The 24407-nt window shown below is 50.3% G+C and overlaps 1 protein-coding gene across 2 annotated transcripts in view; it reads left to right on the top strand.

Annotated features, from left to right (window-relative positions):
• MED12 (mediator complex subunit 12) overlaps nucleotides 1-23294 on the top strand; it is a 72044-nt gene extending 48750 nt beyond the window's left edge. The window contains exons 27-44 of one of the 2 annotated variants that reach the window (XM_054040151.1): nucleotides 767-946; nucleotides 1174-1245; nucleotides 1556-1719; nucleotides 1827-1988; nucleotides 2076-2187; nucleotides 2444-2533; nucleotides 2941-3050; nucleotides 3810-3945; nucleotides 4165-4326; nucleotides 4876-5253; nucleotides 5619-5769; nucleotides 6042-6247; nucleotides 6937-7014; nucleotides 7316-7533; nucleotides 8390-8555; nucleotides 17090-17275; nucleotides 17446-17527; nucleotides 22871-23294. In XM_054040151.1, coding sequence (XP_053896126.1) covers nucleotides 767-946; nucleotides 1174-1245; nucleotides 1556-1719; nucleotides 1827-1988; nucleotides 2076-2187; nucleotides 2444-2533; nucleotides 2941-3050; nucleotides 3810-3945; nucleotides 4165-4326; nucleotides 4876-5253; nucleotides 5619-5769; nucleotides 6042-6247; nucleotides 6937-7014; nucleotides 7316-7533; nucleotides 8390-8555; nucleotides 17090-17275; nucleotides 17446-17527; nucleotides 22871-22914 — 2697 coding nt within the window. In that variant the 3' untranslated portion in view covers nucleotides 22915-23294. Of the gene's footprint in view, nucleotides 1-766; nucleotides 947-1173; nucleotides 1246-1555; nucleotides 1720-1826; nucleotides 1989-2075; nucleotides 2188-2443; nucleotides 2534-2940; nucleotides 3051-3809; nucleotides 3946-4164; nucleotides 4327-4875; nucleotides 5254-5618; nucleotides 5770-6041; nucleotides 6248-6933; nucleotides 7015-7315; nucleotides 7534-8389; nucleotides 8556-17089; nucleotides 17276-17445; nucleotides 17528-22870 lie in introns of both variants that reach the window. The other variant, XM_054040150.1, reaches the window with a different exon arrangement.
• The last annotated feature ends 1113 nt before the right edge of the window (nucleotides 23295-24407 follow it).

Below are 24407 nucleotides of genomic sequence, written 5' to 3'. Positions count from 1 at the left end.
GAAGGTTAAGAGGTGACTTGATCACAGTCTGTAAGTGCCTGTGTGGGGAACAACAATTTAATAAGAAGGCTCTTCAATCTAATAGGCCATGATCTAACAAGATCCAATGGTGGAAATTGAAGCTAGACAAATTCAGACTAGAAACAAGATGCAAATTTTTAACAGTGAGCGTAACTGACCACTGGAACAGTTTACCAGGGGTCATGGCGGATTCTCCATCAGTGACCATTTTCAAATCAAGCTTGGAAGTTTTTCTAAGATACGATTTAGGCCAACCCCAGACATTGGGCTTGAAGGCAGGAGTTAATTCAGGGAAGCCCTGTGGCCCATGTTGTGCAGGAGCTCAGGCTGGATGATCACAATGGCTCTTTCTGGCCTTAAAATGTCTGAATTACTAATGGAACATTTGGAATGTCGAATGGCTTTAGTGAAGCCTGGCCATGGCGGGGACAGTCGGGAGTTAAGTCTGGCCAATAGGTCAATAAACAAACAGCTACAGCTGGGTTTGTCTGCTGCTGACTGCCAGGACCAGCTTCCCCTTCTACAGTCACTGCATCGGACAAGTAAAGGGGCAGTGTCAGCATAATTAGTGAGGAGAAGGGACTTTGGGCCCTACTAGTTGCTAGGGAGGTCTGTGTGGATTGAATTTGCTCCCAGATCCTCCCCTCAAATTTGAGGAGCAAGCAGTGGGTGCTGTCTTGGCCTGCTCACCTAAACACAGTGCAGGCCATGCACTGACCCTGCTCATCCTGTGCTCACCTTGCAGGAGTGGGTGGGTGAACGATGTCTGAAGTCCCTCTGTGAAGACAGCAATGATCTGCAGGATCCCGTTCTGAGCAGCACCCAGGCCCAGAGGCTGATGCAGCTGATCTGTTATCCACATCGACTGCTGGACAATGAGGAGGGAGAGAATCCGCAGCGACAGAGGATTAAACGCATCCTACAGGTGTTGGGGCGGTTGGGTCCTGCTTGGCTCCATGGTGGGATGAGTGGGGAGGAGAGAGCCTGACACATTATTCCCATTAACCTCCATTGCTGGATATGAGCGTTCATAATGTCCGTCTCTAAAACACGTTCACCTTCTTGAGGCCAGGGGGAAGATTCATCATTGCGGGAGGGGCTATGTGGGCTGAGGAAGTGGTTGTTAATTTGCAGTGTGTCTGTGTGTTACAGAACTTGGACCAATGGACAATGAGGCAGTCCTCGTTGGAGCTGCAGCTCATGATTAAACAGACAGCAAACAATGTGAGTTGTGTGGTGAGCTGAGAGAGCTGCCCTGCATGTTGGATGGGATCTCTCTCTGTTTCCAAGGCGGGGAATGGACCCCTGGCAGGGAGTGAGAATGTGGAGAACATTAGTGGGGGAGGATGCTTGGGGAACGGCTCACCGAGAATGGGTGAGTCGCCCAAGGCCTGCAGGCATGAGGGAGTTTCACTTGAGCCCTGTTGCTGTGGTCAGCCAGTGCCTCAAGTGCTCTAGAAAGAGGGGCGGTGTTGCGGGGGGGGGGGGGGGCGGGGGGGGTCTGCACTCCACTCGACACTTCTACTCTCTCCAGGAGATGAATTCCTTGTTAGAAAACATTGCCAAGGCCACCATCGAGGTGTTCCAGCAGTCAGCAGAGACCAGCTCCGCTAACTCCACTGGAACTGGAGTCAACAGCCTCAGTACTGCGCCTGTGAGCACTGCATCTGCCAGCAACAAAGCCAAACCCATCCTCAGGTAGGTAGTGCCCCAGCTCCTCTCTCCTTGGGACAGTGGGATCCTTTGCAGAGGGACTTTGGACTATGGGTTGGCTCACTCAGCTTTTTGTCTGCCCTGTGTCACAGTTCCTTGGAGAGGTCAGGAGTGTGGCTGGTGGCCCCACTTATCGCCAAGCTGCCCACATCGGTGCAGGGCCATGTACTTAAAGCTGCTGGAGAAGAGCTAGAGAAAGGACAGCACCTGGGGTCATCATCCCGCAAAGAGCGAGATCGCCAGAAGCAGAAGAGGTGAGCTCTGGGGAGAAGTCAGGAAGCCCTGGGCAGCCACACCTAGCATTCGGTATTGTCTAGCTCACTTCCTCTTCTTCTTCCCAGCATGTCCCTCCTGAGCCAGCAGCCCTTCCTGTCGCTGGTGCTGACGTGTTTAAAAGGACAGGATGAGCAGCGAGAAGGCCTCCTTACCTCACTCTACAGCCAGGTCCAGCAGGTAGTCCCCTTCCCGGCCCTCACAAGAGCTTGGGAACAACAGAGCATCCAAATGGATGTACCCTCACAGGGTGGCATCCTCCATGGGGAAAGCATCTCCCTCACTCCCTCCATATCGGGGACTGTGGGTGCTTTGGCAGGGCATCTTCTCTGCTTTCCTCCTAGCCCAGACTGTGAGGAGTGGGGAGTACTCACTGCTCCCCGTGCAGTGCAGGGTCCAGCATGTGAGGTCCTCACCTCTCTTCTAAATCTCTTAGATCGTTACAAACTGGCGGGAAGATCAATACCAGGATGATTGCAAAGCCAAACAGCTGATGCATGAGGCCTTGAAACTGCGACTGAATCTGGTGAGCAGCAGGACAAAAGGGGAGATAAACAGGGAGACCTCCCTTCTAGGAGTGGGCAGGGCCTGATGAAGATTTCCCTGGCTCTTCTGGGTATGGAGCCATGCGGGGGACGAAATGGATGGAGAGACCTGACTGTCCTGTCCAGACAGGAGACACACCTTGAACTCTTTCAGAAACGCTCACTGCAGATTGGTCACAGCATTGCTTCCCTTTTCAACTTGCTGCCCAGCTGGCAGGGCCTAAGCTGCTCCAGGGCCTACAGCAGGGCACCCCTTTAGCTGGGCTGCCTGGAGCTTGTCCCCCCCTCACCTACCCATCAGAGGTATCCTGGCTTAGCTTCCATTCTCCCTTTTGGGTTCTGGGGTTCCCTGTGTGGAAGGCTCTGACTGACTTTTGTTCCCTGCCAGGTGGGGGGGATGTTTGACACAGTTCAGCGCAGCACACAGCAGACAACAGAGTGGGCGGTGCTTCTCCTGGACATCATCAGCAGTGGGACTGTCGACATGCAGTCAAACAAGTAACTGTCTCCTTCAAGTCTCGGAGCAGGGCCCCTCCCACGGGGAGTCTAGAGTTAGTCCAGCTCCTTCCTGGTGAGGGCAAGCTGTTCCACCCACATACTTCTGTCCCCTGGGGGAGAGCCAGCCCGCAAGCACATACAGACTTCTCCTGCAAGAGGCTTGCAGGAATCAGGAACCAGGGATGGCTGAAAGAGACTTAGGAGAAGTAGTGGGCAACTAGTTCCCAGTGCATAGGCTCATATGGCAGCCAAAGGGCCCCCACACTCCATGGGCACATGCAGAGCAGGGAGGGGACAGTCCCCTCCCTACAGCTGGCGCACTGAGCTCACCCAGGCATGGTTATTACCGGAAAGATGCAGACAAGCTGTGAGGAGCTCAGGGCAGAGCTGAGGGAATGAGTTGTGAGGAGAGGCTGAGTGAGTGTGCACGCAGGGGGCACATCCAGCTGTCTCGAGGGTGTGAATGCCAGGGGGGGTTACAAGGCGCAATGGGATAGTGAGGGTTCTGGGAGGCCGTGGAACAGTTTTCCAGAGGAGGAGATGGGGATTGAAGTCTGGACAGGGTGCTATAAGATGTCCTGTGCTGGTGGGTCCAATCCTGCCCATCTCCTGAGGGCATGTTCCAGGTGAGTTAACGGGGCATTGTTCTCAGTGATGGCAGAGGTGCTCATGCAACCCCGCATTTCTGTGTGGTGCTGGGTTGTGGAACTGCAGGGTCTTCCCCTCTCCTGACCTCAGCCTTTCTTCTCTTCCCCTCAGCGAGCTCTTCACCACAGTGCTGGACATGCTGAGTGTACTCATCAACGGCACCCTGGCTGCGGACATGTCCAGCATTTCTCAGGGCAGCATGGAGGAGAACAAGCGAGCATACATGAACCTGGTCAAGAAACTCAGGGTGAGGATGCCCTGGCCAGTCTGGAGAGCTGGGGAATATGGTGTGGTGTTGGGCGCAGAGGGCAGCGATATAAGAGGGTATTAAGAAGTGGCTTGTGGGGCGTGAGGCAGTGGTGGTTGTGGGGCAGAGCATTGTGGGGACGACAGTGATAGTAGGGTTGGTTGCATTGGATGCCGCTGTTTGAATGGCTCCTGACGCCTTTGTCTCCGCCTAGTGCAGAAGGAGTTGGGCGACCGACAATCCGACAGCCTGGAGAAAGTGCGACAGCTACTTCCTCTTCCCAAGCAGACTCGGGACGTCATTACCTGTGAACCTCAGGGATCCCTCATTGACACCAAAGGCAACAAGATTGCTGGCTTTGACTCTATTTTCAAGAAGGAGGCAAGTAGTCCTGTTCCTGGGCCTCTGAGTCATGGCTGCCGGTGCACAGACAGCCTCGTGCTGCTCTTGCCTGGAGCCTGTGCTGGTGTCTGGAAGCATCTGGTTTGTTAACCCTCTTGCCAAGTACTGTGTTTTGTGCAGCTGTCCAGAAAGAGCCAGGGCCCTCGCACTCAGCGTGGTGTAGCCACATCAGAGAAGGGAAGAGTTAAGGTGTTTAACCCGTTAATAGTTGCAGCCAATGTCTTCCAAGACATCACGAATACTGCTGCTGCTGATTTAAATGTTGGCTCTGTGCCCCCCAGAGACCCACGAGCCATGCCACAGCAGCTTACAGCCTATGTGCCAGCAGGAGACCGGCAAAGGTGGGGGGGATGAATTGAGGAGCAATAGGAGACAATGTGGTGAACATTGTTTCAGAAGAGACAAGACACTGGTCCCTGCTCGATGGAGTGGAGCTGGTGGTATGGGCTCAGTGGCTCCCTGTGCCCTTGCCCAAGGGCTGCTAGTGGCTTGGGGGTTGCTCACTGCCTTTCTCATCTTTCTTTCAAGGGTTTGCAAGTCTCCACGAAGCAGAAGATTTCCCCCTGGGATCTGTTTGAGGGCCTGAAGCACTCAGCCCCCCTCTCTTGGGGCTGGTTTGGGACTGTGCGGGTGGATCGTAAGGTGTCCAGGTTCGAGGAGCAGCAGAGGCTCCTGCTGTATCATACACACCTGAAACCCAAGCCCCGCAGCTACTACCTGGAGCCACTGCCACTGCCTCCCGAGGAGGAGGAGCCCCCCACACCTGTGGCCCTAGAGCCAGAGAAGAAGGTTGTAGAGCCAGCCAAGGCTGATAAAACCAGCTCCAATCCTGCCACCTCCACGGAGGAGCGCAAGAAAAAACCGAGCAAGAGCAAGAAACGCAACCAGCCTGCCAACAAAAGCGAGGTAACATGGCCTTTCCCGCCAGCCGTGGACCTGACATAGGGCTGTGTCCCACCCCTAACCACAGATCTGCCCTCTCTGCTCTGCCTGGGAGGAGCAGGTGGTTAGTGCTTTCCTTTCCGAGAGGCATCAGTGAAACGCTGGACCTCTTCCCAGCATTCCCCAGGAGAGGATCCTCTCCGGGTTTCTTGAGGAAGAGGCAGTGTGTGTGCCCTCAGCACCCTTGCTAGGGAGAGGAGAGGCTGCTCGTAGCCCTGACTAGCACACAGGGTCTTGTCTCTTTTAGCTTTGTGACCCAGTTGTCCCAGCTGTGAGTTCCTGGAGGCTCCAGATGTGCTGCTCCCACTCACTCCTCCTTTCTCCTGCAGGATTTTGTGTTGGGCCCTGGCCGAGGAGTCTCCTATGGAGTTGGCATGCCTGCAGACCTCATGCATCATCAGGCTGGGAATTCCATGTCTAGACTGGCATATGGGCAGTCGCCAGTGGGTCTCTATGCCCAGAATCAGCCTCTGCCAGCAGGTAGGTGTGGGGGAGAGGAAAATCTTACTACCCTGCAAGTAGCAACTTTAAGGGAGTCCCTTTTACTTCATGAGCTTCCTTTTCTGTAGCCTATTCCATTTGAGAGGTGAGCGAATGGAAGAACCAGACACACCTGCCTGGGCTTGGCCTGGCTAGAGACGAATAGCCAGCAGAGAGTGCCCCTTCGCAGCTGCTCCTGCCCAAGTGTGGTGGGACAGTGGTGGGTAGGATGTGTGTGACTCTGGCCCTTTCTCGTTCTCCTCCTATTGCAGGTGGCCCTCGGCTGGATACCTCCTACCGACCTGTTCGCGTGCCCCTGGGAAAGCTGGTGCAGAGTCGGCCCTCCTACAGTGGGGTGCTGCCTTCGGGGATGAGTGGCATGATGGGAATTGACCCTTCCTACAAGCCAGCAGTCTACAGACAGCAGCCTCCAGTTTCCCAAGGGCAGCTGCTCCGCCAGCAGCTTCAGGCTAAGCTGGTACGGCGGAGCTGTGTCCCACCCCTGGCTGCGCAGTTGTCCCAGAGCACAGTGGGTCCTGGGTTGTGCTCACTGGTTTTCATTTTCTTATTCATGCTGGAAAACAAACTCCCCAACGCTCTTCCTAACCCTGCATTTCCGTCTGCCTCAGGTGGCTGGTATTTCTATAGCATTTGGCATCATCTGGGTCCTTGGTTCCTTTCTTTCTTTGTGTTCCCACATCATTGATGGAATCAGCTGTGATGGGGAGGCGGACACTGAGAATGAGCTAGTGTCACTGTGGCTGTGGGGCCAGCAGGGGGTGCCAGGCCCTAGTCTGGGGAGGGCAGGGGTTAGTGTCACTGCATCTGTGGGGCCAGCAGGGGGGAAGGCAGGGGTTAGTGTCACTGGACTGTCGGGCCAACAGAAATGGAGGCAGGTCTGTTCTTTAGCCTGGCCTGGGAACATTCTCCAAGGCCTTGTCCTGATTGGAAGGTGGGGTCCCTGCGAGCCCAGTTGCTCACTGCTGGGTCCCATGTGGCCGTGACATTCCTGCCAGACTGAGTCCTGGAGAGGACGGGCTGTTGTGTCTGGCCTGGGGAGTGCTGCCAGAGCACTGCTGGGAGGAGCTCACATATGCCCAGAGGGAGCTAGATGGTCCTAGGTCTCCGTGTTCCTGAGTGTGAATGTCTCGTGCTCCTTTCCAGCAGGGCCAGGGAATGCTGGGGCAACCGCCAGTGCGCCACATGACCCCTACCCCTTCCTATGGAGCCCTGCAGCCTTCCCAGGTGAGTGGGCTTTCTCTGGCAGGGAGGAGGGGGATGAAGGGACTGGTGGGTTCAGGCACAGCCAGCACTGTGTGAACTCCTGCTGCAGGGCCCTGGAGCCCCCTGGTGCTCCCCTGGTGTCCCCCACTTGCCAACTGTCATGAAAATTCCAATCTCTGGGAAGAGGGTGAAGTGGACCAAGAGGCCCTGGGTTTCTAATGCTGCCATCGCTGTGCCCCCCCCCCCCCCCCCCCCCCGCTTCCTCCCCCAGCACTCCCTCTGTATCCCAGCACATTTAACAAAGGCTTTTTCTTCCCCTCAGGGTTACACACCTTACGTCTCCCATATAGGCCTGCAGCAGCATCCCCCTCAGTCCAGTACAATGGTACCTCCCAACTATTCCAGCCAGCCCTACCAGAATTCCCATCCCAGCTCAAACCCAGCTCTCGTGGATCCCGTCAGACAGATGCAGCAGAGACCAAGTGGCTATGTGCATCAGCAGGCCCCCGGCTATGGCCACGCCCTGGGCAACACACAGAGGTACCGCCCAACCTGCCGGCGCTGAGCAGCTCTTGGTGTTGCACAGGGAGCTTCTCCAATGTAACTGCTCAGACAGGACTAGTTGATAGGGGACTGTGAAAAGCCTTGTGGCCCCAGGGCTATAGCTCTGGTGCTGTAGCGTTCAGCATCTTGGAATCCTTTGTGCCTCCGGAGCTGATGGTCTTGTCCAGTTCCTTTTCAGACCCAGAAAGATATTACAGCCAGGAGGGAATTCAGTGAGTAGCATGGGGAGAGATGTGTATAACCCCAAGCAGGGAGAGGGGTTAAGGGGCTGTGACCAGTAAGGGAGGGATGGAATTAAGAAAGGGGAATACAGGCTGAAGGATAGAGAGAAGTCATTAACCACAGATTTGGACCTGACCCCAGGGGAGAAGGGCTGGGACCCCAGTGACTCTCAAACAGGTGGATCTGGCCAGGGAATCACCTGACCAGGGGATGGATCTGGCTGGGAGATTGTCCATCCCCCCCAGGGGGAAAGCACTGGATGCACCATCGTTCTCCATCAGGGGGATGGATACAGCCAGGAAATTGTCCCCAGGAGCAGGGCTCGGAGTCCTGTTGCTTGAGACCTTTTAACCTAGACTGGACAAACCTTTGAAAAAGTACAGGGAGAATCCTGCATCCAAGCCTAGTTGAGAGGGTGCCTGGGTCCCAGGGGGTGTTCTGGGCTCTCTGAACTGGTGATGTGGGAGGCTCTGGTTCTGGCCGTGCTTGCTCTGATGCATTTGGTTTTCTTAGACAATGAGAAGCTCAGGCTGGGTTTAAGGAGGCTCCTCTGTCTCCAGGCTTTGTCTGGATCCACAAGAGCCACTGATCCTTCTCCTTGTTATGTCAGGTTTCCTCATCAGTCGATACAGCAAGCGCCTATGATGAGCGGGATGAATCATATGAGTGCACAAGGGGTTCCGTCAGGAATCCGACCCAGTCAGATATTACCTGATCAGCAGCAGCAGCAGCAGCAGTACCTGAGGCAGCAGCAGCAGCAACAGCAGATACTGAGGGTAAGTGAAGGCCTGCTTCTTTTTTCCACCTTCTCTCACGTCTGAAGAGCCGGAGTTGAGGGGTGGAGGGCCTTCAAGCACCACTAGCCCAGATGGGTCCTCCAATCTGTGCAGTACTCTGTCATTGCCAGCAGGGGGAGCTGATGACAGCAGGGGTGCTCTCTGTCACACTTTTGTTTGATAGGCGACTAAGATGCCCGTTCCGCTGCTTCTTTGCTAATCTCTCTCCTGAGAAGATGTTCTCCCTTCCTAGGAATTGTGTGCGTCTGGTGTAGAGACCGGGGGGCATTGCTTTGCTGTCACTTTCCAGTCATCTGACATACATAGTAGAAAAATCAGGAACTAGAAAAATCTGTTGGGTCTATCCCCCATTGATCTGCTCCCCACTGCTCTTGGCTCCAGCTGAGCCTTTGAAATATTGGTAGAAGTTTGGCTCACAAAACAGTTAGTGTTGCAGTGGTGCTAAGCTCTGAGCTTTACTGGTACGTCACTGCCCAGTGCTGCTTCATGCAATGAGTTGTAGCCATGCGAGTGCAAGGGGATTACAGAGACAAGGTGGGTGAGGTAATATCTTTTATTGGACTCACTTCTGTTGGTGAGTGAGAGAAGCTTTTGAGCCACGCACAGCATGTGGCTCAAAAGCTTGTGTCACTCACCACCTGAAGTTGGTCCAGTAAAAGATATTATCTCACCCGCCTTGTCTCTCCAGTGCTGCTTTAGACATTCTTTGTGAGCCAGATGTGTCCAGGCTTCTCAGTGAACCTCTTTAACTGGAGATCCCCTCCCAGCCTGAGTCAAGGGCAGGACTTTTCCATATAGGAGAAGTTATAGGGTCCTGTAGCTAGAATGGAAATGACTACGCTGATTGTAATTCCCACCTGTAGTGAGCTCAGTGTGAGTCTGTGGGTACATTCCTATCTCACTTATTCTGAAATGAGCGTGTGCACAGTCCTGCCCAAAATCACAGGGGTTGGGCATTAAAGGCAGCTAAATTGTTTCACTGACAGTTTATATGTAGATGAACCCTCTGGCTTTTTCCAGTGTGACGTGTCCCAGGTAGACCTTGGTGAGGCTTCCAGCCTTGCCTTTGGGAGGCTGTCCCATGGGCTAGGAGATTTCATTATTACAAAATGTCCCCTAATATTCAGCTTTTATTTCCTTTTGGTGATTGTTAACGGCAAAGGGCTCCTCACTTGTTCCTTGTATGCGGTCTTACAGTGATGTGCTAATTTTAGGTGAGCCCTCAGATAGAAACTTCTCCTAGATTAGGAGAATCTATGTGTTGATGGAAGTGGATTATTCCCTGGCTTTAGAGTAGGGTTTGATGAATGTTGGATCCATGACATAGATGACACGGTAACATAGGTATTAACACACCTGCTCCTGAAATGGTAGAAATCGATTGAGAATTACAAGGGAAATTTTATTTTAAACAATGAATTTTTGGGGCTACTGGGTTCAAGTGAACTGTATTCCCTAACTGATTGTAAGGTCTACTACTACTTCAAGTAGTGTCCCTATGGGTGCTCTGCTGTAGGTTTATCTGAGTCCCTGCGCTGCTGATCAGAGAATTTGGTAGTAGTGTCTGTTTGGCCCGAGCACGCACACTCCCCCACCCCACCCTTCCCGGTTCCTTCTCAACCGCCCCTGGCTAGAGATGGAGCTTCAGCAGTCCGTTAGTGGATCATTACTTTCTATAGAATTGCTAAAAGAACAGGAGTATTTGTGGCACCTTAGAGACTAACAAATTTATTAGAGCATAAGCTTTCGTGGGCTACAGCCCACTTCTTCGGATGCATAGAATGGAACCTATATTGAGGAGATATATATACACACATACAGAGAGCATGAACAGGTGGGAGTTGTCTTACCAACTCTGAGAGGCCAATTAATTGGTTGGTAAGACAACTCCCACCTGTTCATGCTCTCTGTATGTGTGTATATATATCTCCTCAATATAGGTTCCATTCTATGCATCCGAAGAAGTGGGCTGTAGCCCACGAAAGCTTATGCTCTAATAAATTTGTTAGTCTCTAAGGTGCCACAAGTACTCCTGTTCTTTTTGCAGATACAGACTAACATGGCTGCTACTCTGAAACCTATAGAATTGCTAATTGTTTCTCTAATTGTTTCTATAATCTTTTAGCGCTCCCTTTTCTTTTTCACTCCTTTATCATTTATTTAGCTAAAACAAAAAAACAAACTTTACTTAGTTTTTCTTCTACTCCCTCCCCCGCCCATCTGGGGTCGTCCGTCCCCCTCCGGGACAGGGTATACCTGGTTCACCGGGCTTCAAGAAGTGTCTCAGTTGCAAAGAATCTATCCCAGTGACTGATTGACATTCTCAGTGCGTCTGCTATCTTGAAGAGAACCACATCCCACAGAAGTATAGTTTATGCCAACAATTGAAACACAGATCTAGAAAGGATAGAGAACTGAGACTCAAGGTTCTTCTAATGGAAGCGGCCCTCCAACCACCCTCGGAGTTGCACCAAGACTCCGGACGGCAGGAATTCTCACCGCAACCCTCTACATCTAAGGGTGGTGAGCCTAAGAAGTCAACCCCGAGCCACTCTTACAAGGCCTCTAAGAAAAGGGCCAGTAGTCCCCACAGCGAGCCCTGACCAAACCAAAAACCATCTCGGCTTGCTCGGTATCATCGGTACCGAATCCTGAACCGGGGCTCGCATGGTACCTACCACCCCAACAGAACATCTGGGACTGCCTAAGGACCCGATGGGCACAGGCAAGGAATCATTGGTACTGCCTGGGCACAAGAAAACTAGAGAATCCACCCTGGAGAAGGCTCCTGATGTGCAGACCTCAATGTCGGTACCGTCACGACCGGCAGACCGCGCAATCAGGACAGCATTGCCAGCCCCTTCGGTGCAGACCTCTCAGCACTGCTAAATGCTACTGGTACCAATGACTGTGGCACCACCAGATTTTCAGTACATGACAGACGTTTCGGTGTTTGATGCACTGGACTCACCTCTACTCGGTACCGGGGTCCCAGCACTGAGTCCACCCAGAGTTCCAGGTTCACCAGTGACATCATGCCTTGCACCCCCATTTTCGAGTGCTGAGTCAGATAGTGAGCAAGAGGACATAGTCTCCCGCCATTCCTCTCATCCACCCTATGGTACCCATTTCCAGTATAGACCTCAACTGTACTGCCCCTCTGACTCCGAGCCTCCTTGATATGGGCAGCCATGGTACCAACCTCCAGGGCCTTTCCCACCCTCTCGATGGCCTTACTAGGATTCTTGGCAGGCACAGAGACACCATGCCTCCTATGGCTCTAGCTTGTCCTGAGATACCCACCGCATTGAGGGCGTCTGAGCCCCCCGAACAGTCATGAGGGAACAAGAGGCTGAAGTCGAGGAGGAGATTACCCCCCACCTTGACCAACTTCTCATCTTCATCACCAGATGAGACAGTGATGCCCCCTTCTCCATTGTTGGCAGATGATTTCAAGCTTTTTCCAGGAGCTAGCTCATAGGATGGCAGATGCATTACAACTACCATTACAAGAGGTGACTGAGTCACACCATAAACTATTGGACATTTTATTCACTTTGTCCAGAGTAGCTCTCCCTATTAATGGGGCCCTCTTGGACCCTGTCAAACTCATATGGCAGACCCTGGCATCGGTCCCACCAACATGCCAGCGGGACGATAAAAGTGTTACATGCCAGCGAAAGACACAGAATTTCTCTTCTCCCACCCACCCCCCAATTCAGTCATTGTGGACATGCTGAGCTCAAGAGGCCATCAGCATCATCTGAAATCCAGCCCCCATGACTGGGACTGGAAGTGCCTCTGTCTTTTGGGGAGAAAAATATACTCATCAGCACTTTACAGTTCTGTATCGGCAAACTATCAGCCCTTAGTGGCAAAATATGATTACATCAACTACTCAAAATTCAATTCCTTTATTGAGCAGCTCCCAGATTCTCACAAGAACCAATTCAAAGCCATCATTAATGAAGGCCAACAAGTGGCAAAGATGTCACTCCAGTCTGCACTCGATGCAGCTGACACGACAGCACGTTCCATCTCCACGCCGTTGTGATGGGAAGTTTCTTGGCTGCAGTTATTCGGTTTCCCCAAAGAGGTGCAAACAACCGTAGAGGACCTTCTCTTTGAAGATACAAAGCTCTTTGTGAAAAAGACAGACCCTTCCCTTCACACTTTAAAAGATTCCAGGGCTACTCTTTGATTGCTCAGAATCTACACACCTTTGTTCCGCCCACTTGTCACAATATTCATCCCAATGCTTGTATTGAACCCCCAAAAAAGAAGTCTAGGTTCTACAAACGGAAATCTTCAGGCCCTCAACCTACTTCTTCGTAGCCATCCATCTCAAAACGACAGTTTTGTTGGGTTGTTTGAGGTGCCATCAGACCAGTCTCTTCAATATCATCCAACATTGGAAAACCCCTCTCATCCCTACGGATGCCGGCATCTTGACCCATTGTGCAGCACCTGGGATAACCTCTGACAGATGAGTACTGGAGATTATTCGAGATTGGTACTCCATCTATTTCCCCTCCCCCCCAAACACCCTTCCGCGTCCCTCTTCAGTGACCCTTCTCATAAGAACCTATTACATCAAGAGATAGACCATCTCCTCAGTGTAGAATCCATAAAACCAGTACATCTAAGACGCAAAGACTTTTACTCTCGTTATTTCCTGATACCCAAGAAAAAGCGAAGTTGGAGACCCATAGTAGACCTCAGGGTGCTCAACAAATTTGTGAAGACTCAGAAGTTCAAGATGGTCACTTTATTATTCCAGCATTAGAAAAAGGTGACTGGTTCATGGTCCGTGACCTCCAAGATGCGTACTTCCACATTTCAATCATACCATGTCACAGAAGATATCTCAGATTGACATTAGGCCAGGACCACTACCAGTATAGAGTACTCCCTTTTGCTCTCTCATTGGCCCCCAGAGTATTCGTCAAGATCCTGTCTGTGGTGGCAGCTCACCTACATTCCCAGGGCATTATGATCTACCCTTACCTGGATGATTGTCTCTTCAGGGCGCATTCCTTCATCAAAACCCAGCGAGTTACCAGAATCGCTCTGGATCTGTTCAAGAATCTGGACCTACAAATCAATGCAAAAAATCAACATTAATACTGGTACAGAGACTAGAATTCATAGGATCCAATGTCGACTCTGAGCAAGAGTGCTTCTCCAACAACACAGGTTCCTCAGTCTGTCCACACTTATAGAGACAGTGCACTCCAGCCCTCAAATATTGGCTTCAGCTTCTGGGGCACATGGCCACAGGCACATGGATGATAGCTCAGGCCAGATTTCACATGAGATGCCTCCAATTATGGTTCAGTTCGGTTTACAGACCAAGCAAAGACAACATAGATAAACTCCTATCGATGCCCACCAAAATCAAACAATCCTTGAATCCATGGAAAGAGCAGCAAACACCTGCATGGGAATCCCGTTCACTCTGCCTTCCCCCTCACTATTTCTCACCACCGATGCATCTCTGATAGGATGGGGCGCACATATCAATGATCTTGCAGTGCAGGGCAAATGGTCTCCATCCGAGACGTGGCTTCACATCAATCTACTCAAACTCAGAGTGGTCAGGAACGTGTGTGCTAATTTCCTTCTGCTGATCAGAGGCACGTGCACAAAGGTCATGACGGACAATATCGCGTGCATGTATTACATACACCATCAAGGAGGCACTAGTGGAAGCACTAAAGCTATGGAACTGGTTTATTTCCTACAATGTTACAATATCAGCAGCTTAACTACCAAGAGTACACAACATGATAGCAGACAATCTCAGCCACGAATTCCCACACAACCACAAGTGGGAGATAGACTCAGTGGTACTCTGACATATTCCGACAATGGGGGACACTGATAATAGACTTGTTCGCTACTTACCAGAACAAGAAATGTCCATGGTACTGCTCCAGAATGGACATTGGCCAGCACTCTTATGGGGGATGTTTGCCTCCTCTCGTGAGACAAGGGCCTTCTTTCCACCTTTCTCCCATTTCCTCTGTTGCTGAAATTCCTGTTGAAAATAAAAAGAGAAAAAGCAAACAAAATACCGATTGCTCCCACCGATCCAGACAGACATGGTACCCTTATCTGTCACAATTGGTGCTCTGTCCACCGATGACTCTTCCAACAACTCCTTACCCCCTCTTGCAGAATGAGAAACACTCTCCATCCCAACCTATGGATACTACGGCTCAAAGCCTGGCTCCTTCATGGTTCCAGCGCATAGAAACATCATGCTCTGAAAAGGTACAGGAAGTGTTATTGCACACTAGGAAAGTGGCTACCCATCGTACTTACCTATAGAAGCGGACTAGATTCCAGATCTGGTGCCAGTTCAAAAAAGTTATCCTGGATGCGGCCACTCTACCTGTAGTCCTAAACAGTGTTCCCTCTAATTTTTCCCACACATGTGTGGAATGAATTTTGTTATACACACCAATATGGTCAAAGATATAGATCAAAGCAGATTACCTAGCAAATAAACAAAAAACGCAAACTAAGCTTAATATACTAAATAGACTGGATATGAACAAGCAGGCTGCAGATTCTTAAGGGGCAAGCTGCACTTGCTTTACAGCTTGGAATCCCCAGGTCTTTTTTGTACACGGGCCAGAAATCCCTTTAGCCTGGGTCCAGCACTTCCCCCAGGTCAGTCTTTGTTCCTCAGGTGTTTCCGGGAGTTTTCTTGTGTTGGGAATGAAGAACTCCAGATGATGTCACTCCCTGCCTTATATAGCCTTAGCATATGGCGGGAACCCTTTGTTCTCAAGTTTGGTTCCCAGACCAGTCTGTGGAAAAACACTGACATTCCAAAATGGAGACCAGCATCATGGGGCCTGGTCACATGTCCTTGTATAGTCATAGCAGCCATCACTCACAGGTGACTGTCTGTGGTGTTCTCAGTAAGGCTTACCAGGTGGGAGATAAGCTTCTCTTAATGCCTATTGTTCTCCCTAATGGCACATTCACCTGAATATACCCTTTCCAGCTTTCTAGACTGACAGCATCTTGTCTAGTGGGCGTTTCCCAGGTGTAACTACATTTGAAATATAGATACATAGTCCACATTCATAACTTCAGATACAAAAACGATACATGCATACAAATAGAATAATCATATTAAGCAAATCATACCTTTTTTCAATGACACCTCACATGACTTATCGTGCATAAAATGCATCATAATTATGCTATAACCATATCATCATAATATCACTATGAAGAATATGGGGTGCAGTGTCACAGACGCCGTTCTTTATCACCATTGCCTCGACAAGAAGGATAGGGGAGATAGCAACCTTTATGGCGCATCCCCCCTTCACAGTGTTCTTCCCTGACAAAGTCTTGCTTAAACCACATCCGAAGTTCACACCCAAGGTGACTTCCACATTTCATGTGAACCAACTCATTCACCTTCCAACCTTTTAACCCAAGCCTCACCAGCATAATAGGTCAAGCCATCCTCCATACACTCGATGTAAGGAGAACCTTGGCCTATTATTTGGACAGGACAAGAGTTTTTAGAAAATCTCCAAGACTCTTCCTCTCTGTCATGGACAGGGCTGGAGGCATAGCGATTTCAGCTCAAAAATTCTCTAAATGGGTCTCAAATTATCAAACTCTGTTATCAGATGTGCAATTTAGCACCCCATCTACAATCTCTCACATTCTGCGAGATTGGTTTCCTCATCCGTCGCCTTCTCCAAGGGTATCCCTATATCAGAAATCTACAGAGCAGTTACCTTGGCATCTGCGCATACATTTGCTGAACATCGTGCCAGCCTTGGGGACTCTGCTGCAGACGCCAGATTTGGCACCATGGTACTGTCATCCATCAGAGACTCAACTCCAAAGCCACAGCCTCCAGTAGGGGATACTGCTCGGGAGTCGCCTACAATGGAGCACATAGGAACACTACTAGAAGAAGTTACTCACCTTGTGCAGATGTGTGTCCCTATCGGTGCTCCACGACCCACCCTCCTCCCTTCTACTTCGGCGTTCTCATCATTCACTTTGCAGTAGAGAAGGAACTGAGGAGGGGTTCACCTGAGCAACACTGGTTAGCCTCGTGGAGGGCATGAGGGGGTAGGGCAGCGCATGCGCAGGCTGAATGGACACTGCTACCAAAGCTCTCCGATCAGCCGCGCAGGGACGCAGACACACCTGCAGTGGAGCACCGTAGGGGGACACCTCTCGAAGAACCATCGTTACTGCACAAGGTGAGTAATTTCTTCATGCACACAACATCGCATGCATGTTTACCCTTTTATTTTGTTCTTTGCTTTTTCAATTAAAGAAAAAAAGCGGGTCCAGACTTTTCCCAAACATCACCATCAATAAAGTTGAGGGGCAGCCAGGGAAGGTCCCTGTTTATTTATTGAATTTCAGATTTTTCCCTGTAGTATTCCCTAGGCTGACTGTCTTATTGGATAGCCCTCCCCAGGACACATCCCTAATGGTCTCTTCTGCTTCTTCTTTTTCAGCAACAACAGCAGCAGCAGCAACAGCAACAACAGCAACAGCAGCAACAACAACAACAACAGCAGCAACAGCAGCAGCAACAGGCACCACCACAACAACAGCCACAGGTGTCCACAGTCCCTCAGCCACAAGCCCAGGGCCAGCCGCCTGGCCTGGGGATGCAGGCTCTTCCTCCTCAACAGCCCATTGTAAGTGTGTCACAGAGCTGGAGGGGAGAGTCATTCATCCATAGATCCTCCCACCTGCTCCCTGCAGCACTCTCCTTCTCCACCCCACTAGCTGCGGCCTGACATGGGGAGCATTTGCTGAATCCCCACAAGCCTAGTGGCACTTGTTAATCATGTTTCTCTCTCTCTAGTTCCAGCGCCAGGGTCTCCAGCAGACACAGCAGCAGCAGCAAACAGCTGCCCTGGTCCGACAGCTTCAGCAGCAACTCTCTAGTAAGAAATTAGCACGCTTCGTTTTTCTTACTCTTCTCCCTGCCCCACCCAAAGTGTCTTTCTCCATAGAACAAGCCCTACTGTAAAGTGATAGTGAGGGGAGGGCAAGCCCAGGCTTCTCTGTCTCTTTACACATCATCTCTCGGTGAACACGGATTGTTGGGGAAGAGCCAACGTGACTTTGTAAAGGGAAATCTTGCCTCACCAATCTATTAGAATTCTTTGAGGGGATCAACAAACGTGGACAAGGGGGATCCAGTAGATAGCGTGTACTTAGACTTTCGGAAAGCCTTTGACAAGGACCCTCACCAAAGGCTGTTAAGCATAGTAAGCTGTCATGGGATAAGAGGGAAGGTTCTCTCATGGATCAGTAAGTGGTTAAAAGACAGGAAATAAAGGGTAGATATAAATGGTCAGCTTTCAGAATGGAAAGAGGTAAATTAATGGTGTCCCCCAGGGATCTTTACTGGGACCAGTGCTGTTCAACATATTCATAATAATCTGGAAAAAGGGGTAAACAGTGAAGTGGCCAAGTTTTCAGATGATACAAAGTTACTCGAGATAGTTAAGTCCCAGGCAGACTGCAAAGAGTTACAAAGGGAATCTCATAAAACTGATGACTGGGCAAGAAAATGGTAGATGAAATTTATTGTTAATAAATGCAAAGTAATGCACATTGAAAAACATAATCCCAATTATTCATACCAAATGATGGGATCTAAATTAGCTGTTACCACTCAAGAAAGAGATCTTGGAGTCATTGTGGATAGTTCTCTGAAAACATCCACTCAAAGTGCAGTGGTGGTCAAAAAAGCAGACAGAGTGGAACCATTAAGAAAGGGATAGCCAGTAAGACAGTAAATATCATAATGCCACTATATAGATCTATGGTACGCCCACACCTTAAATACTATCTGCAGATCTGGTTGCCCCATCTCAAAAAAGATGTATTAGAAATGGAAAATTATATAGAGAGGCAATAGAAACGATTATGGGTATGGAACAGCTTCCACGTGAGGAGAGATTAAAAAGACTGGGACTGTTCAGCTTGGAAAAGAGATGATTAAGGGTGGGGATATGATAGAGGACTATAAAATCATGACTGGTGTGGTGAAAGTGATTAAGGAAGTATTATTTATCCCTTCACATAACATAAGAACCAGGGGTCACCCAATAAAATTAATAGGCTGCAGGTTTAAAACAAACATAAGGAAGTACTTCTTCACTCGAAGCACAGCCAACTTGTGGAACTCATTGCCAGGGGATGTTGTGAAGGCCAAAACTATAACAGAGTTCAAAAAAGAATTAGTTAAGTTAAGTTAATGGAGGATAGGTCTATCAATGGCTATTAGCCCAGATGGTCAGAGATGCAACCCCATGTCTGGGTGTCCCTAAGCCTCTGACTGCCAGAAGCTGAGTTTGGATCATGCATTAACTACCCTGTTCTGTTCATTCCCTCTGAAGCACCTGGCACTGGCCACTGTCAGAAGACAGGATACTTGGCTAGATGGACCATTGGTCTGACCCAGTATAGCCATTCCTATGTTCTTATGACCATAGCTGCTGTTAGTGGTGCCAGAGCCGCAGGCAGAGAGAGGAGCACACAGTATTACCAACCAAGTGAGCAGCCTTCTAGACCTGTTGCAGACAGAAGGGCCAGGGCAGCAGTGACTGTGGAGGCTGTCGGGCAGCTCTCCCAAACGTGTCAGGTCTGCTTTTCTGGATGTCAGTGCCACTGCCTCCATCGTTGCTGGCTCCCAACGATCTCAACGGTAGTATAAATTCTGGAGCTCGTGCCTGATGGGGCAGCCAGGGAGGTGCTTTATTCAGGACATGGTCAGTGAGCACTGCCATGTGGGATGCTGCCTGAGGCCCAGCAGGGCAGTGTATCCCTCCAGACCACCCTGCTGTTGTAGGGATCACGTCAGTAATTTTATACAATAAAACTGGCAATTAAACTATTCAACACCCAAGCCAGAGCCCTGCCCAAAGGAATGCTGCATGCAAACATATGCTGCCTTACTTCCCAGCTGTGCCCAGGTGCATCGAACCCTGCCCCAAGTGACCCCATCTCAGTGCAGCAGAACCATCGAACACAGTGATGCAAAAACTTTGCAGTTTTCTGTATACAATTTAAAATTAGATTCCGTCCCCTCCAGCGTTCTTTCCCTTATGAGGCTGAGACTGCAGGGACTATTAGATATTCCTTTATGGGCTGTTACATATTCCTTCCAGTGCCTGTATATGCTTCACTGGGGCTGCATTATACACCAAGCCAGTGAGATGCAAGTGAGATTGCAGAGTTTCTCCAAGGTGTTGAGAGCCATAGTGACAATCAAGAAAAAGAATTCGGAGGCACAGGGTGGTTGGTGACTGGGGTAAATGGTACTTTTCCCGTCTAGGCCACCATTTCCACCCTGTATCATGACATGACTGGTTGCCTGATTGAGTTATGGAGCCTTTCACTTCTAGGTTCCAGGTTGAAATCTGGCAGTGCTCAGTACCAACCACGTGGTAGTCTTGTGTGGACTTGGTTGATTGGATTTCTTTACATAGATCCCTAGAATGTGCACTTCACAGGACAGGGCCTGTGACTTTCTTTGTCTGAAAAGCACCAGGAACACCTATGCCACTGCAGAAGTCATGTTTTATCTTTCCTATGTAAAATGTGCATTTACAATCAGCCTCTAGAAGAGTCCACACTAAATAACAGCCAACATTAATGCTATCCATCAGCATAGGTGCCGACTTCCACTGTTCTTGGCTCGACCCCACCCCTGGCCCTGCCCTTGCCCCGCCGCCATGCCAACCTTTCCCTGAAGTCCCCCCCTCCCGCCCCCTTTCCAACCTTTCCCCAAAGTCCCCCCCCGCCCCCATTCCTCCCAAAAAGTCCCGAGAAGCGCTGGGAGGTAGGTAGAGGAATGGGGATGTGGCGTGCTCAGGGTCGGGGAGGAGGAGAGGTGGGGTGGGGGGTGAGGGGAGTTTGGCAGCCGGTGGGTGCAGAGCACCCACTAATTTTTCCCTGTGGGTGTTCCAGCCCTGGAGCACCCATGGGGTCAGCGCCTATGTCCATCAACCTAACCACATATCGCCCTGGTCCCTCTGAGAATGCCTGACCAAACAGCTTAGGCCTTGCACCATGTCATCCTCTGCAGTGGAGGAAGTGAATTCTAGGGCTGAGTGCTCCCAGTTAGTGCAATCTGAGGGGCTTCTAGTGCATGTGTTTCCAGGGGATAATCTGAAAGTAGAGAGAGAGGCTGCCTCTAAGGACCTGTTTACAGCACAACTATAGTCATTTTTGCAACCCTCATGAATCTCTCTTCTGTCCTGGTTACAATAAACAGGGCTGAGTTGTATAAAGAGCTGCTGTGTGGACTCACCTACTGTGCTACCTCGCCATGTCAGTGCATTCCTGAAAGTCAGAGCTGCTCTCCCATAGGGCCTCGCGATCGGAGAGTGCCTGGAGAACACACACAGAGTGGCACCAGCAGCTCAGGTGGCATCCCAGAATGCATTGCCCTCTTGCAGAATGGAAAAGGAAGGAGGACCTGCCATGCAGGTTACACTGTCGTGATTTTAGCAGGTCTGCGCTGCAGAAAGCCTGTGGACTGGGTTATAGGAAGAAAATAATGTTTCTGGCGGCAAGGCCAACGCCTCCCTGAGTAGTGATTGTGTTGTGTACAGACACAAGCCGTGTTTCAAGCTGGCCATGTCACTAACTGGTTACCCACTGAGTTTAAAGTTGTAGTGTAGACAGGCCCTAAATCATAAAGGTCTTTATAGAGTAAAACCATCCCCCCAGATTGCACCAGGAGTGAATGTGGGGCCAGTCAGATCCCAAAGCACAGGTGTATGACATTCCCTGTAAGAAGCACCACTTCAAGGGTTGCTCCTTTTTCTCTAGCTGGAGTTTCCGAGAGCCTGGGCATGCTCCCATGTAGATCATATTGCTGTAACTGGGGCAAGGTCTTGTATCCAGCAGAAACCTTGCAACCTCCTTGCTGTATGAAAGAGGCTGCAGCTAGAGATAACCCCAGTGATATAGCCCAGCTAGAGTGTGTCTTGGAGACTGCTGTGTTCCAAGTGCTCACATCCACACCGCTGAAAGCACCATCCCACTTGGCACAGATCACTCCCTTTGGTTAGTCTCAGCAGAGAGCACAAAGCATTGGGTGAGTCATGCTCCTCCCTGTCCAACTCAGATGAGACTCGGGGCAGGAGATGCTTGCGCTGCTGTCGTCTGTGCTGTACCGTTAGTCTCCAGGACTGTCAGGCTGATGCCTTCATGAGCAGTGAATTTGATTAAAACACTTGTAGAGGGAGAAAAAAACATCTCTCCAATGCCCTGTGACCAGCAGGCTTTCCCAGTGTGGGGCTGGGGCTGGGTTTGCCCTGCTGAGGGCCTGCCCAGCAGCATGCCGTATGGCTGGATTTTGTAATGGAATGACAGACTCTGAATGCTCCCACTCACAAGGTGACAGTAAACCAACAAGTCACGGCAGTCTGGCCACGCAGGGCTAGCGAGCCCTGTAGTCAGGAGCCAACCCTGGAGCACGCTGCATCTAAAGTGATCAGCAACAGCATCCAAGTCGGGCTGGAGTTTGAGGGGAGGCAGGTCTCTAAGGTAGCCTGCTCTCAAGCCAGATAGGTCTTGAAACCAGCACCGGGATAGTAAGTGGACCGTGTGGTCTGTGGGCACTGATGACATGCTCCTGGTTGATGTGAGCCTCTGAATTCTACACTAGCTGAAGTTTCCAAGTTTTCTTCAGGTTAGATGATTGATGGGAACTCCAGGGTAGTTAGCTGGCCCAGCGCAGCTCATGCTGTGCACCCACCTGGTGGCGGTAGCGGTGTTTGAGTTTCTGTATGGTGGGGGTGCTGCACAGAACTAGGGGTGACAGGTGTTCTGTTTAAAAGAGAAAAGCCCAGAGAATAATTCAGCTTCCAACCTCATCACCTAGGCAGCTACCCACTCCCTTTCAGTGCCACATTGTTCCACACCTATTTCACACCAAGGAGGAGTGTGGAGCTGAGCAGAAGAGGCGTAGAGAGCTGGGTTTGACACACTTTATCCCCACCTTTGCAGCAGCATGTGGAATGTTGATAGTACTGCTAGCCTAAGCCTCAGGAGCTGGCACCAGAGTGTCTGGCATCTGAACAGAGCATCAAGTGCCACAAGTGATACACAGGCGCAGTGTCCCAGGCTAAGACCTGGGTAGCCCCCTTCTCTTGCCTACCTAGCCCCTCCGCTTCACAATCAGACTCTGAATTGCAGAGCTGATGGGCATCTCCTAACTGGACCAGAATCCTGTGATTGTCTAACTCTGTGTTTGATCTGAACAGATACACAGCCACAGCAGAACAACAATCCATTTGGACGCTACTGAGCCATGGCACTTGGGCCCGATCCAGAGGGAGACATCACTGTGGACTGGATACAGCCTCCCCCAGTGGGGGCTGTTCCCAACCCTCTGTCCCTGGGGCACCTGCCCAGGCGCCGTGTTCTGCAGCTGCCCTTCTTGGAGGGGAGGGAGTAATTTTTATCATACAGAGAAAATGTTTTTACTCCGGTTTCTACAAAGATTTATGGAGATCCCGTGTGATTGGTAGTCTCCCCTCCCCCTTTGGTTTCAGTTTTTACTAAGTTTTTAGTATTTTTGTTAAAATAATGATTAAGACATTGTAAGATTTTGTACTTTATTTATACCAGATGAAACCCTGTATTGCAGACGTCCTCAAACAAATACAGAGAGCTTACTTTGCGAAAGGGGTGTGTGTGTGTGTGTGCGCGCGTGCACATGTGCATGTTCAGAGTCTGAGCCCCATGACCCTAGCATGCTCCCTTTCCCGTTCCCCTGCATTCCCACAGATCTTGCCCTGAACTATACAGGGCCCAGTGAGCTATACACACCAAATCTCAAGAACTATTGTCTGCACCTTTCCTGCTCCTAAATAAGTACATTGTTCAGCCTCACCAGGTTGCTCATCTCTTGCCTGTTTTGCCCAAGTTGTTCTCTCCCCGTGTTCACTAGTTGGGAGGAGGGTTTGGATAATGATTCAGAGCTTCCCTTTAAGCAGCAGTGCCTTTTACCAATCCACAGAGAACAAATGGTCCCTGCACACTTCCACTGGTGGGATCAAGATGCCTGCACATCCAGGGTCCCGAACCTGCTAGGGTTTGTCCTGGTGAGGATAAAAGGTGTCTAGGAAGGAGGTGAGGTGTGGCAGCTAACACATTCTAGACCTCATGTAGACTTTCAAGATAGATTCTAAGGCCAGAAGGAACTGTGGTCAGAAGTTTGGCTGTGTGTGTGTGTTCTTCCTGTGTGCTGCCTCAGCTCTGCGCAGACAGATAGCACAGCAGACCTTGAGCGAACCACCCAATGACCACAAGACCTGTTAAGGTACAAAGGCACCAGGCCAGGTTTATTGTCGACAAAGTACAGTATTAGTACCTGGCAGACTACAAGGATACTAAGACACGTATGCCCGTGACAATGGACGCGGTTCAGTGAATGGTGGGACTTTTCATTCCCCCCTCAGCTGACAAAGATTCTCTGAGATACATCTTTATACCCTGATACAAACAAGTTATGTACTGCCTCTGACATAGTTAGTCACTGCCTCCTGACGTGGCTAATTACCACCTTGTACATGTTGGTTCAATCAAAACATCTCTATTACGTACTGTCATTCTGACCTTCTCTTTTAGGAGGGGTCAGTGTGTTCCTGTTGTTCTTGGGATCCTTGACATCGGGATGTTCTGGTACCACTTAATATCGGGATGTGTTTGTGTGAGTACTCTGTGATTAGCACTTCTTAGGAATGTGTATTTCTGCAATATCAGCCCTGTTCTTGCCAGATTCTGTGAGCAGGTCCT

This window comes from Malaclemys terrapin, chromosome 9 (assembly GCF_027887155.1).
Source record: "Malaclemys terrapin pileata isolate rMalTer1 chromosome 9, rMalTer1.hap1, whole genome shotgun sequence".
Classification (NCBI taxonomy): Eukaryota; Metazoa; Chordata; order Testudines; family Emydidae; genus Malaclemys; species Malaclemys terrapin.
Note: the sequence above shows the minus strand (reverse complement) of the source record. Positions and strands in the feature narration are given on the sequence as shown.